General features: G+C 38.9%; 1 protein-coding gene across 4 annotated transcripts in view; it reads left to right on the plus strand.

The window, feature by feature from the left end:
• Positions 1-13,260, plus strand: part of baiap3 (BAI1 associated protein 3) — a 138,390-nt gene that overhangs the window by 109,954 nt on the left and 15,176 nt on the right. For 2 of the 4 annotated variants that reach the window (XM_087245066.1, XM_087245068.1), the window contains exons 20-30: positions 551-602; positions 717-868; positions 1,040-1,163; positions 4,235-4,378; positions 4,540-4,635; positions 4,828-5,132; positions 7,937-8,005; positions 8,103-8,182; positions 8,373-8,481; positions 12,212-12,283; positions 12,368-12,451. In XM_087245066.1, coding sequence (XP_087101192.1) covers positions 551-602; positions 717-868; positions 1,040-1,163; positions 4,235-4,378; positions 4,540-4,611 — 544 coding nt within the window. In that variant the 3' untranslated portion in view covers positions 4,612-4,635; positions 4,828-5,132; positions 7,937-8,005; ... (2 more) ...; positions 12,212-12,283; positions 12,368-12,451. The remainder of the gene's footprint in view (positions 1-550; positions 603-716; positions 869-1,039; positions 1,164-4,234; positions 4,379-4,539; positions 4,636-4,827; positions 5,133-7,936; positions 8,006-8,102; positions 8,183-8,372; positions 8,482-12,211; positions 12,284-12,367; positions 12,452-13,260) is intronic. The other 2 variants (XM_087245065.1, XM_087245067.1) reach the window with 1 other exon arrangement.

Below are 13,260 nucleotides of genomic sequence, written 5' to 3' on the forward strand. Positions count from 1 at the left end.
GAGACCACTTTTTGGGAGCGCAGCCACCTAAAACAGTTCTTGAAGGTACAGTAATAATACCAAACCACTTTGATGACGGACGAATGGTTTTACTAAATTCTTTTGTCATCACATGATCTGGTAACACAAAATCACATGCCTTTTTTTGATGCAGATGCTGGAGTTTTATTCAGTAAATGCTGTTCTATCATAATAAATGTGCATTTGTCGTATCAGATAAAAAGTTTATCTACTCATTTTTGCACATACTTTTTTATGCTCATTTTATGTGCATAAAAATAGATTGATGGAGAATAGCTAGTGTTGCAGGGTTGTTTAAACAAATATAGCGGATATTATTTGCCTTCAAAAAAAGGCAGGTTTCTCTGCAAGGCTTTGAATAGCTTATATATAACCATCTCTGCGAATTAAACTGGGATAAAAAAGACAAATGAGAAGGACTTGGGAAAAAAGCACACTTCAGTGAATGAGATGGGTTGGTGCACACTAAAAAAGGGAGCAATAAAAGCAAAAGAAAACACAGGAAGGACATTTTTGTCTTGTCTTTCAGCTCTGTGAAGGTTGACTTCTTCAGCATCTCCTACCGGCAGTTAGAGAAGCTTGTAAGTTTGAGCTCTCTTGGGAACGCTTATAGATCTTTGTTAAAAATAAGCCTTGCCTTGATAAACGCGAATCGGCGATAGAGATGGAGCTTTAATGTTGTGCTGTTTCTCCAGGTGGCGGATGATGTGAATGTAGCGATGGAGCGAGTATGTGGGAATCTGGAGCAGGAGAGTTCACGGCTCACCCAAACTATGGGAGAGACCCTGTTTGAGCTCTACATGTCACTCAAATCCCTCAAACGCTTCAGGGAGTACCTGCCTCTCAAGTTAGTCATTAAAGCTTCTCTTCATCCATGTGCATGAGAGCTAATACATTGGCTAAGCTATTATGCAAACAATGAATGTTCATGAGGGTTTATATATACACTCTTGATTGAATGAGCGTGAGCATGGCTAATTCATGACCGGCTTGTATAAATGTGGTAATTTCTTTCCAGGGACACTAAGATGTTGGCTCTTACTGGATTCCATAACTGGTTTAAGACTTCTATTCACAAATGGCTGCAGATTGTACATGAACGATCCACTGAGAGGATCCGTAAAGCAGTGGAAATGGATCCGGTGAGCTTCTGACCAAAACCAAAAGCCAAGATTATACTCTCTAAAAATGTTGCGTTAAACCAATTCTGGGTCAGATATGAACAATCCCAATTAAATTGAATTAACCACTTAAACTCTGCGGACCCAGGTCTGTGACGTCATCGACTTTCGCTTTCAGATTTAAAGGGCTAGCGTTGCACCAGACCCCCGTAAGTGGTGTCGTTTGAAAGTGTAGAATCTATATTTTATGCACATATGCATCACTTTGGTTTTTATTCTACTGTATAAAAGTTATTTACACTTAAATACACAGTATTTTGGATACCTGAGCTAGGTATTTTACATTGGTTCTTTTTCATATTATTTCATATGACACATGTACAAGTTATAGCTCAAATGAAAACTCTTGCTGGTGCTCATACAGTTTTAGCATTGTTTTTACTGAATTATATTCATATGCCAAACAGTTGTTGAATGAATTGTGGTGTTTCCATGGCGCAGAAATGTAAACAATACATTCATGATCACTAAGCAGCCCCAGATAGCACAGACAGCTGTCATCTCTTACCTTATGCTGTGCCCTTCAGGGCCATTCTCCTCTGTTTTGGAGGTGATGTGCATAAGCAATCCTTTTATATGTCTGATGTGGTCCAAACACAGTGAATTATGTTTGATCAAACAAAAGAAGAATGAAATATGTAAACAAGGATCGGTCTCTGTGGCTTGTACAGCACCTCTCATCAGTTGGAATGCAATAACTTTTGCATAGATTATGGTAGAGACATTTTTCTTTTTTTCCTATGATTACAGACATATGTAGGAACCACCAAAATTAATTACAGCACGCTAGACCACACAGAACCTAAAAGGTACACTTTCAAATTTGAGTTTATAAAAAAAAATCCAAAAGCGCCTCTTTTTTTAGGTGTTTATTATAACACAGAATACATATACAGTTATTTTAAACACTTTCAATAGTGTTTTATAAAAATTCAAAGGGTTTTCTTTAAAATGATACCACATTTTTGCATTTGCATGTGGATTTGGGAAGCTTTTAAATTTGGGTAGACAAAATCCAGGCAGAAATCCCCAAATAGCAGCAGAGTTTAAGTGGTTAATAAAAGACTCAAATGTTGGATTTGTACATATTTGACTTAATGTTGGATTAACAGGGGTACTTCAAAACACTGAAATTGAAGTGGGTGTGAAAACTGATTGGTTGGTTCAGATGTGTCTAACTGGAGTTTAGGTTAAACTTTGCATGACATTGTTCCTTCAGGAACATGTTTGGACACAATACAATATATAGCCAGCCAATATTAGCTTTTCAATGACAATGTCATAAAGAATAGCCTAAAATAACAACACATTATTCAATCTGGGACATTTTCCAAAGACTCTCTAACTATCTCCCAAACATCCACACTCTAAAAAATCCTGGGCTGTTGTAACCAAATGTTGAGCCAAATGTGGACAAACATAACCACTGGGTTAACAAGTCAATTAACCCAGTTGTGACAACCCAGTCTTTTAGAGTGCAGTTAACATGAACATTTGAGTGAATTACGGTCAGTGTATCTTTTGGTCATTGAATTTTCATTTTAGAAAAATGGATATTGAAAAATTAAAAACAAGCCGTTTTTTTAGATTTTTGTTTAAAAAAACAAAAACAGAAAAAAAACGAATATTAAAATACAATGGATTTATTGATTTTCATCTTTGAATTTTAAAACAAATATTAAAAAAACGTCTAATTTTTCTTTTTCATGGTGAAAAACGGAAAAGCAAAATTAAAAAAAAAACATTTGATTTTCATTTTTTTATATGTACAGCTCGTTTTTTTGTTTTTCAATATCTGTTTCGTAAAATGAAAATCCAATGACCAAAAGATACACTGACCAATTACATTCTGCAGTGTGTCCCTGCAGAATCACAAGACTCTGCTGTCATAATCTTATCTACTTTGTCTTTGAGGAGCACACAATATGGTGGAAGGTGTGCTTTGGGCAGATTCATTGTTAAGGGATAGGAATAGCAATCCTCTAGAAAAGTTGTCGGAAAGAAATATGATATAGAAGATGAAGAAGATGGGGTGACACTTTGTCAAGCCGAGACATGTGCTACGGCTATTGTTTGAGTGCATGCCAGTATAAAACCATTTCTACTTTAAAGAAAGCATGCCTGCTCCCATTGATTTTCATTCATACACATTAAACATACAGCAGTCATCACAAAGCAGCTGAAAAAAGTCTAGTAAGTTGTAAAAGCAACAAATAATAACTTGACTTTTAGTTGACCATTTGGAAATATGGCAGAAGGTAGATTTTTTCCCGTGCATCATCTCTTGAACTGCATCCCAATCATGATATATACTGCGGAATATCTATTGGACCCAAGGTTCTCACAGATATCAGTCAAGTTTGGTGAAAGAAAAATCATGGTTTGGGGCTACATTCAGTATGGAGACATGTGAAAGAACTGCAGAGTGGATGGCAGCATCAACAGCCTGAGGTACTGTATCAAGACATTTATGCTACCCATTACAACAAAAACCACAGAAGAGGGCAAATTCTTCAGCAGGATAGCACTCCTTCTTATACTTCAGCTTCCACATCAACTTTCGTGCTAGAAAAGAAGGTCAAGGTTCTCGAGGATTGGCCAGCCCACTCACTAAACATGAACATTATTGAGCATGTCTGAGGTAAAATGAAGGAGGAGGTATTGAAGATGAATCCAAAGACTCTTGATGATCTCTGGGAGTCCTGCAAGAACGCTTTCTTTAAGTTATTATTTGTTGTTCCTAAAGCTTGGATAGACAACAAGACTTTTGTCAGGTAGTGTAAGAAGAAGTGTTTATTTTGAATATTTCTGTGGTTTATAATTCTTCTTGGAAACATGGTCCTAGCTAGATCACAGCAGAGAAGACTGTTTTAAGTTAATATTGATATAAAGGCACAAAAGAAATCATAACTTTATCGATTTCAACCTCGTGCAGTGCAAAAAAGAAAATAAATCACACTAAACACTTGTCAAGAGACTATTTTGAGTGTGTGTTGGCTGCATATTGTTTTGTGTGTATTTTAATGATGCAGCTGGAGTCGATCCAGAGTCAGAGCAAACACAGCTCCTCAGCGGTGGATGTTACAGCATGTTTCAGCCAGGTGCGGGAGTTCTGGGCCCAGCTGGCGTGGCCCGATTCAGCGGGAGCCTTCATTTTCATCACCCGGCTGACGGACGTGAGCGCCTCTAAGCTCTACTTTCATAAGCATGCAGTTTAAGCTTGCACAGCTGGAGAGCGGCGGTCATAAACATTGAAAATAAAAAAGCATGCTCGTAATGGAAAACCAGAATTGATGGTTTCACCCACGTAACACAATCCTTTCTTGATGTGTGGCAGAATTTCTGCAGCGAAGCGGTGTGTTACGCCGAGCTGATCAAGCGCAAGATTGAGAGGAGCCAGCTGGGATGAGACCACAAGAGTTTCATCGTGCAGGTATAGTCGCTTCTGGCTGGGCGAGGGGAGGGTTGGCTTTCATTATGAGCGAAGTAAATGTCAGCGTTGAGTGCTTTTCCCTGACAACACTGACGTCTCAGTGGTGCGCCAGTGTCACAGTGCGTCTGACCTCGTTAGCGCCCCCTTTTCATTTTGCACTATGTGCTTTCTCTCTTCCTCCGTCCCATTTAGACCTCCTTTTTGTTCTTTCCACACTTTACCTCTCCTTTCCTCATTTCCGATCTCCCTTCCTCCTTTTCCTGGCTGCCTCTTTGGTGCAGGTTTGCGTCGCTCTGAATAGCACCGAGAATGTTCGTGTGTACCTGGGGGGTCTGCCGCGGGAGATGGACTGGCGGGGGGTGGAGCAGGCCATGGAGGAGTCCTGCGGCTTGGAAGGGAAAGAGCAGGTCAACAAGTCTCTGAACGGGCAGCTCTACAACGCGGATATCGACCTGCAGAGGGAGGCCAAGCGCCTAATCACACACCTCACTGATAGGGTAATAGCATTCATCAAAGAGCACAAGCGCTAAGAGATACGATTATATCAAGAGTTATGGGGAAATATAAGCATGCTTTGCTGACACTAATGCACACTGCACATAAGTTTTTTTTTTTATATACATTTATACATTGATGTATCTCGCCATTTAAAGAGACAGTTCACACAAAATTTAAAATTTTGCCATCATTCACTGATCATTCAGCTTCTTTCATCTGTTAGATAGAAGACATTTTTTAAAAAGGCTGAACACCTGTAAAGATTGAGTATTTTTTTATTTCCTACTATGGAAAGGTTTTTCTAAATAACTTTTTTTCTGTGTTCAACAGAAAAAAAACTTTTAAGGGTTGAAACCACTTGAGGGTAAATGTGATTTTCATTTTTGAGTCAACTATCTGTTGTACCATTAGGGTAAAACAGGCCAGATTCCTTGGCCACAGCCATATCACCAGGCAGTCCAAGACAGGTTACTCACTAAAGCTAAGCAGGGCTGAGCCTTGTCTACCTGGATAGGGACCAAATGGGAGAACAAGTTCACTGTTGGTAGTGATGTTAGTGAGGCCAACAGGGGGTGCTTAATCTGTGGTCAGTGTGGGTTCTAATTCCCCAGTAAAGTGAAGGGGACACTATACTATCAGTGAGCACCATCTTTCAGATGAGATGTCAAAAGAGGTTCTGACTCTCTGTGATTGTTAAAAATCCTAGGGACCTTCTCGTAAAGAGTAGGAGTGTAACCCTGGTGTCCTGGCCAAATTCCTTTCATTTGGCCTTACCGATCATATCGTTGTAAAATTAATAAATGAAGAGAACCCAATCTAGGAGACTGGAACAAGCAGAATAATTGCTTTATTGAGATGTGTTGTTTAGTCTTCAGTCATACAGCGTATTCAAAAAGTCCACAAGTCTGCAAGACTTGACAGACTGTACAGCGAATCTGCTGGATTCCTAACAAGTCTGCAGTCTGCAAGTTTTATCACAAGTCTGAAGTGATATGTTTTTAGGAGGGGAGGAGTGGCTAGGAGGAGACATAGAAAATGGGCATGACTAGATTAGTTGTAGATCTTGTTTTAGGGTCTTGAATAAATCCTGAGGTTTTACCTGCCCTGATCAGCTTGAAAGTATCCCCTAAAGACAAAGAAAAAGTCGTTGTGACCCTGCCTATAGCATTTGCATCACTTTGGTTCAGCTCGTTCTTAAGGAGCAAGATGTTGTATTGTCACACCCTAGCTAGAGTTTTGAATGAAATGAGCTAATTAAAATTCAAGGAATTTTACTTTTCAGTTATCATTTATATATATATATATATATATATATATATATATATATATATATATATATATATATATATATATATATATATATATATATATATATATATATATATATATTAGGGATGTAACGGTATTGAAAATACCGTCATACCGCAATATTAATTTTTTGCGATATTACCGTAGTCGCATGACTCGGTAAAACTATAGGTCTTCTGAGAAAATTTGCTCAGGCGAATGAATCTGTTCTATATGAATATAAATATATATATATATATATATATATATATATATATATATATATATATATATATATATATAGAGAGAGAGAGAGAGAGAGAGAGAGAGAGAGAGAGAGAGAGAGAGATTATTGTTAATTTGGAACTGGATTATATGAAAGTATATTCCCACAATGGCCTCCCAATCATCCCCATCCAGTGAATTGGCTGTCACTGTTTCTCCACTCTCCCTATAACTGGTGTGACGTTGTCCTGTGGCTGTCGTCGCATCATCCAAGTGGATGTTGCATACTGGTGGTGGTCTGAAGAAACCCCCAATACACAATAAAGACGGTATCAGAATCAGAATACCAATAAATATGCTATATATATGCACTTTACATTACATTACATTTGTTAACAAACATTGGTGCCATAATTATATGGCCAGTCAATATACCCAATTCTGCATTTCAGAATCACGCAAAAATACAAATTTTGTCATAATTAACACCCTTCACTTGTCAATTGTTTTAGTTTTTTTTTTTCTGTTGAACGCAAAATTAATTATTTTAAATAATTTAGGAAACCTGAATCCATTGACATCCATAGCATTTGTTTTTCCTACTATAGAAATCAACCTTGCAGGCACAGGACATCAACATGACGTCATATTGACGTTGTACCTCAACGTACCCCAACGTCATGGTGATGTTGGAGTTTGTTTGGAAATTAAAATTGGGTTGACATCAGAACCCAACATCAGGCTGACGTCAATGTCCAATGTCCAACCTAAAATCAACTAAATATTAATATCTAATCATGTTATACCGATGACATCTATCAGACGTTGAATTATGGTCACTTTCCAAACCAACCTAAAATCAACCAAATATCAACGTAATTGGACATCAAAATAACGTTGTCCTTAGAAGCAGGCTAGACATTGAATTTTGGTCACCTAAAGTCATGACTTAAATCTAACCTAACACTAACGTCTTATGATGTTGTGTGCCTGCTGGGAACAGCTATGTTTCTACAGTAACATTTTTCAAAAACATCTTCTTTTATATGCACTCAACCTCAAGAAACAACTTAAGGTTAAGTGCATACATTTTAATTTTGGGTGAACTATCCTTTTACATCCCATATATAAATATATGACAGCACATACTAAAACAACTTTTGACTATAGACTTTTAGCAATGCTTTTTCTGAAACACATCCATAATTGGTTCATTAGCTTTGCACGATTTCTGCACAAACTAAGCAATTCGTGCTTGTATAAATCAATGTTAAAAACATCTCCTACACAGATGATTCCTGAACTCAGGAGATGCATTCAGCACATCAGCCTTTCTCCAGACTCCATTAACAATGATGAGGCAAGTATGAATAAACAGAGAAAGAACATTTAATTATTTCATCTTAGCATGGCTTAATTTGTTTTTCAACATATGGTTCTCTGATGAACTCCTCCAGGCTGTGGCTCCACTGATGAAGTACCTAGATGACACTCTAGTCATTCTCAATGAGTCACTGGTTAAAGAGAATCTAACAAGGTAATTACTTCATTAACCGATAAGAGCATGCTAAGGGGGACATACTGTAGCGATAACACTAATGATACATAGATTTACCACTGGAGCTTGTTTTTCAAGAAAATTGGCCACTGTAAAGTGGCAATTGACTGCTTGTGAAGGAGGTCACTGTGTTTGTGAGCGTGACATTTCTGATTGTTGTGTACCCCAGGGTTCTTCAGAGTCTGTGGGAGCTGCTCTTGCGGATGATCCTGGACGCTGTTGGAGAAAACAGGGGTGTCCAGGTGGAATTCTACACACGGTTCCAGTACACTGTTGAGGTCAGTGCAAGGAGGATCATCAAAGTCCTATTCGAGAAATGTCAGCTTTGTCCATGACCGTATTTGCAGCGCCTCAGGGTAGCTGTTTCGCTCATGCAAATTTAACTTTGAAACACTTGAATAACAAAGTCCCAAACCCCACTTGCCAACTCACATTTAAATAACGTGTTTCAAATCAGCAACAATATCTGTTTCTATGGGAACTGGAGCTTCAGTTGGCAGGGGCACAGTGACTTAACCAATTGGTGACTGGGGCTTTTATGAGGCAGGGTTTATTGTGTCATAATGAGTTTGGCACCTTATCCCATACCTAGTAATTTGAGTGAGACATGTCTGTAAATATAGTCTTAGAACTTTTGTCAGATCCTTTATGCCCTTTTTTTTCCAAATACCCCTGCTGAAAAATCCAGCTTAAACCAGACTAAGCTGGTTGGCTGGTTTTAGCTTGTTGACCAGGCTGGTTTTAGAGGGGTTTTGGCCACTTCCAGGCTGGTTTCCAGCCATTTCCAGCCTGGTCTTAGCTGGTCAGGCTGGGAGATGACCAGCTAAAACCAGCTTGACCAGCCTAGCCAAGCTGGGAGTCCAGCCAAAACCAGCTATATCCAGCTAAAACCAGGCTGTTCAAGCTGGTTTTAGCTGGATTTGGCTGGCCATTTTCCAGCCTGACCAGCTAAGACCAGGCTGGAAATGGCTGGAAACCAGCCTGGAAACCCCTCAAAAACCAGCCCGGTCGACCAGCTAAAACCAGCCAACCAGCCTAGGCTGGTTTAAGCTGGATTTTTCAGCAGGGACATTGCTGGTGCTCAACCTAGATTAGTTGGCTATGCAATGGGCCCAAAAAAACTGGTGGTCTCAAACCATCATTAAAATTAGAGACCACTAACGCCCCATTCACACAGGGCTTCAGCGTCAACAGTGTCTGAAGTTGGGGCTGACGCAATTGCACAGCAGCGTTAGCAAATTAAATTACTCAGCTATAGGCCACAGTTTGAGCTGGTGTATTTGCATACAGCGATCTGATTGGCTGATGCTTTCGTCGGCGCTTGAAAAGTTGAGCAAGTCCCAACTTTTGCAGTGAGCAACGCGTCTGAAGCGGCGCCGACGGATCCACAATGCAGTTCGGCAATGCCTGACGTCACTCATTCAAAATGAATGGGAAGCCTTGACGCTGACGCCCCATGTGAATGGGGCGTAATGTTTCTCCACTTTGAAACTACAAATTCATTTTACAACTCCCCTATAGACCATTTTGAGTGATGTAAACAATAACAATGGTTCTATGGTTTTTATTTCCTTAGCTTCCGAGAGTCCAAAAAGGTCTGCATATTGATAAATATTTATATATATATTAATATTAATATATTTGACAACAAGCAGGAAATGTTCATGGGCCAATGACAACACCACATTGAAATGGTCTATAGTTAAAAAGTTTTGACCATTTTTGAATCCATTCAGCTTGTCTGGCATGAAGCTTCAAGCTTAGCTTAGCATACAGTAAATCATTGAATCTGATTAAACCATTAGCATCTTGTTTAAAAACGATAAACGAGTCTTAAGACAAACTGGATTACTCACTAAACAACTGAGAATCACAGCCTACAAGACATTCAAGTCTCGAACACATCAAACTCACATGAACTCCCTCTTGTTGCTAGGAGACACATGACAGATGAAAACAAATGTGTTCGAAAATGGTCAAACAGATGAATCAGCCTTGGCTGAGTTCCAGCACCATTACTGGGGAAAAGGAGTACTAGATTAGGTAAATTAGCTAGAACATGGTGCTAAAAGTACCATGTGCTTTGCCAGCTGTCGCTTTATTACAAGAACTCATTGTACGGCACGGCAATCCTTGTGCCGGGTTCCCTCAGTCTACATTCATATTCATGGTTTTGCAGCATTATGCCAAACACCGTCAGGAGCACATCAGATTTTGGCCACAGCTCAGTGGAGAATTGAGGATGTCCCCGGCAGCATGTCAATATGGGATTTCCAGTATTCCAACAGAGAGGAACTGGCAGGAACACACCACAGATTTACACGTATGAATGCTGAGCGAGTGTGTGGGCTGAAAATGTTGTACGCCATTTAGTTGGTCTGTTAGCACAACAAGTCATACTGTAGAAGCGTTTTATGAAAGTCTCTGCAAGTTTGCTGGTGTCCAGACAGTCAAAGAAAGCACAAGAAACAAATGAACACTGTATTTATACCACAAATGTATTACAGTAACGGGAATCTAGTGAGATTTCTCATTGAGAAAGATTGCAAACTCAAAAAAATATTTTTTTGAGGCACTGCAGGATTCAATATGCAAGAAAATAACATTGTAAACATAATCATCTTAAAACAGGCTCAATATTTATGGCTAAAGCAAGCAGTTTGGTTACATAATCTGACATTAAATGTGAGATTTTGTAAGATTCAACCAGTCATATTATCAACACATGCCTCAAAGTGCATGTTAGCATGTTGCTACGCTAATAACTGAGTTCTAATATTTAACACAGAACAACACATGTATTTTATTAGATTTATGTAATGCATTTATACATTTTAACAATTGTGTTATAACAGATAACAATATTGTAATGACCTGGCCCACAACACTATAGCCAGGTGCATCATGGGAAATGGTTTAGAGTTGTTTCATGTTATATTGGTTAAATGCATCGGTTGTGTACTTGAGTTGGCTTCTGTTTTTTAAGCCCGATATTTCCTTGGTTTATAAAAATATTGTAAAGTAACATGTGTAAAGGAAGCACCCTAGTGTTTTGGTCCTGTTAAGGGCTGTTCATGTTTAGAGCTCAGAAAAAAAAGGTTAACTCCTATCTGCTGCCTCCTATCTGCTTATTCTGCCAGATCGCTGCTAACAAAGACACTCAGGGTCGTGCGGTGTGTGAGATATGACTGTTTTTCTCGCTAACACATTAGGAAACAAAGTTATGCGCCATAGATGTTTGCGCCCTGCTAGCCGTTTTAGATTAATTAAACAGTTTAGCTAGGTTATATTAGCTCCAGATGCCCACCTACAGCAATTATTACAATATAACAAATTAGTTTTATTTATTATTTATATATTAATAAGCTAATTAATAGGCTAACTATTAAGCTAATTAAGTAGCGTTTTCTTTATAGACAATCAAAGAAAATGCACAAGAGAACGAGTTTTAATGGAAGATGACGAGTATTGAGTGGTAGTGATCATGATGACATTCTATTGCTCAATAAAAAGCTCAAGAGCTTTTACAGGGTTCAAACGGTCTTGGAAAACCTGGAAAAATCGTAAAATTTTGACATGACATTTTTCAGGCCTTGAAAAGTTTTGTAAAAACAGAAAAACCCACAAAGTTTTGGAAATGTCTCGGAAAACATTTGGATACTTGAATATAGGTTATTTACTTCTGTCCTTGGTCAATCACATACTCTTACATTATTAGTGAGGTGTAAGCATTATCTAAATCAATGTTACATAGTTATAAACATAAATTGAAACTAAATAGTTTGTTGCGTGTTTTACGATATGCTGTGATAAATTTGAACAAAAATTTACTAGAAAGTCTTGGAAAAATCAGGGAAAAGTCATGGAATTTTTGTTGTTATAATGTGTATGAACCCTGTGTTTACATTCAATAGAATATGTCCTGTTCAGTTTTGTTTTTTCCAGAAAAATAACATACTACCATACATTTTTTTCCTATGTATAATTCAACCAGTATTTTACTTGCAGACACTGGTGCGGTTCTTCCACGCTGATGGAGAAGGGTTGCTCTTGGAAGACCTTAAGAGTGGAGACTATAAGGTATTCTCAACTACGACCAATATATCTGACCAAACGAATGAGCATAGCTTCATCTGCCTTCCTTCTCTCCTTCCTTTTCTTCAGGGCCTGGATGAGGAGCTGCGTCTGAACAAATGCTCCTCCTTTGAGCTGATCGAACAGTATTTCCTGGAGAAAATCTCCCAGCAGGTGGGTAGGAGCCCTGCTGGGCCGCCACAGCTTTTAGCTCAAGCCCTGCGGAGAGAGGAGGTGTTGATTAGGAGCTAAGACATCACAAATACTATTCCTTCCTCTGATGATTAAAAGTTTACATCAGTCATTTCCTCTTTGACTAAGCGTTCTTTGCACTGCGCAGGATTTCACAGTTTCTGACTGTCTAAAATCCTGCTAAGCTCCCTTGCAGCCTGCTGCCTACGGGGCAGATGTCTGCATAACCAGCATGTTGCGAAGCTGAAATGAAACCTCATAAATTTCTTATCTAAACTGCTCTTTAAAGACAGCAACTTTATTAACGTCATTGGAAAAGTTCAGTGTTGACTTATTACTTCTAGATACTCCAAGTAGGATCCAGTTCAGAAAAATAATGGCGGCAGATTGTGTAGTATTGCATTGCACTTGTGGGTCTTACAGGGAAGACTCTGACAACAGGGAGTGTGGATCCAAACGCAGAGTTTATCATACAGAGATGGTCAGGCAAGCAATGGTCAACACAGGGGCAAACAGATATACACAGGCCATCCAGAGTTGTGGTCGATAAACAGGCAGATGGTCAAAAAGGCAGGCAGCAAACAGAAATAAACAAACAAGACAAGGCTAGGGTCTAAAACATGGCAGGACAAGGCAAGGGAAACTGCGTCTTAATGTTAACAGTTTAACAAGACTCTGCAACATTGTGTGTGCTTTTATAGTCCATGTAATCAGTCTTTGACAATCCTCCAGCTGTGTGTATGCAATCAGTCATGATCAGGAACCGGTTGTGTGTGTGTGTGTGTGGTGCA

This window comes from Danio rerio, chromosome 3 (assembly GCF_052040795.2).
Source record: "Danio rerio strain M-AB ecotype USA chromosome 3, GRCz13ab, whole genome shotgun sequence".
Lineage (NCBI taxonomy): Eukaryota > Metazoa > Chordata > Actinopteri > Cypriniformes > Danionidae > Danio > Danio rerio.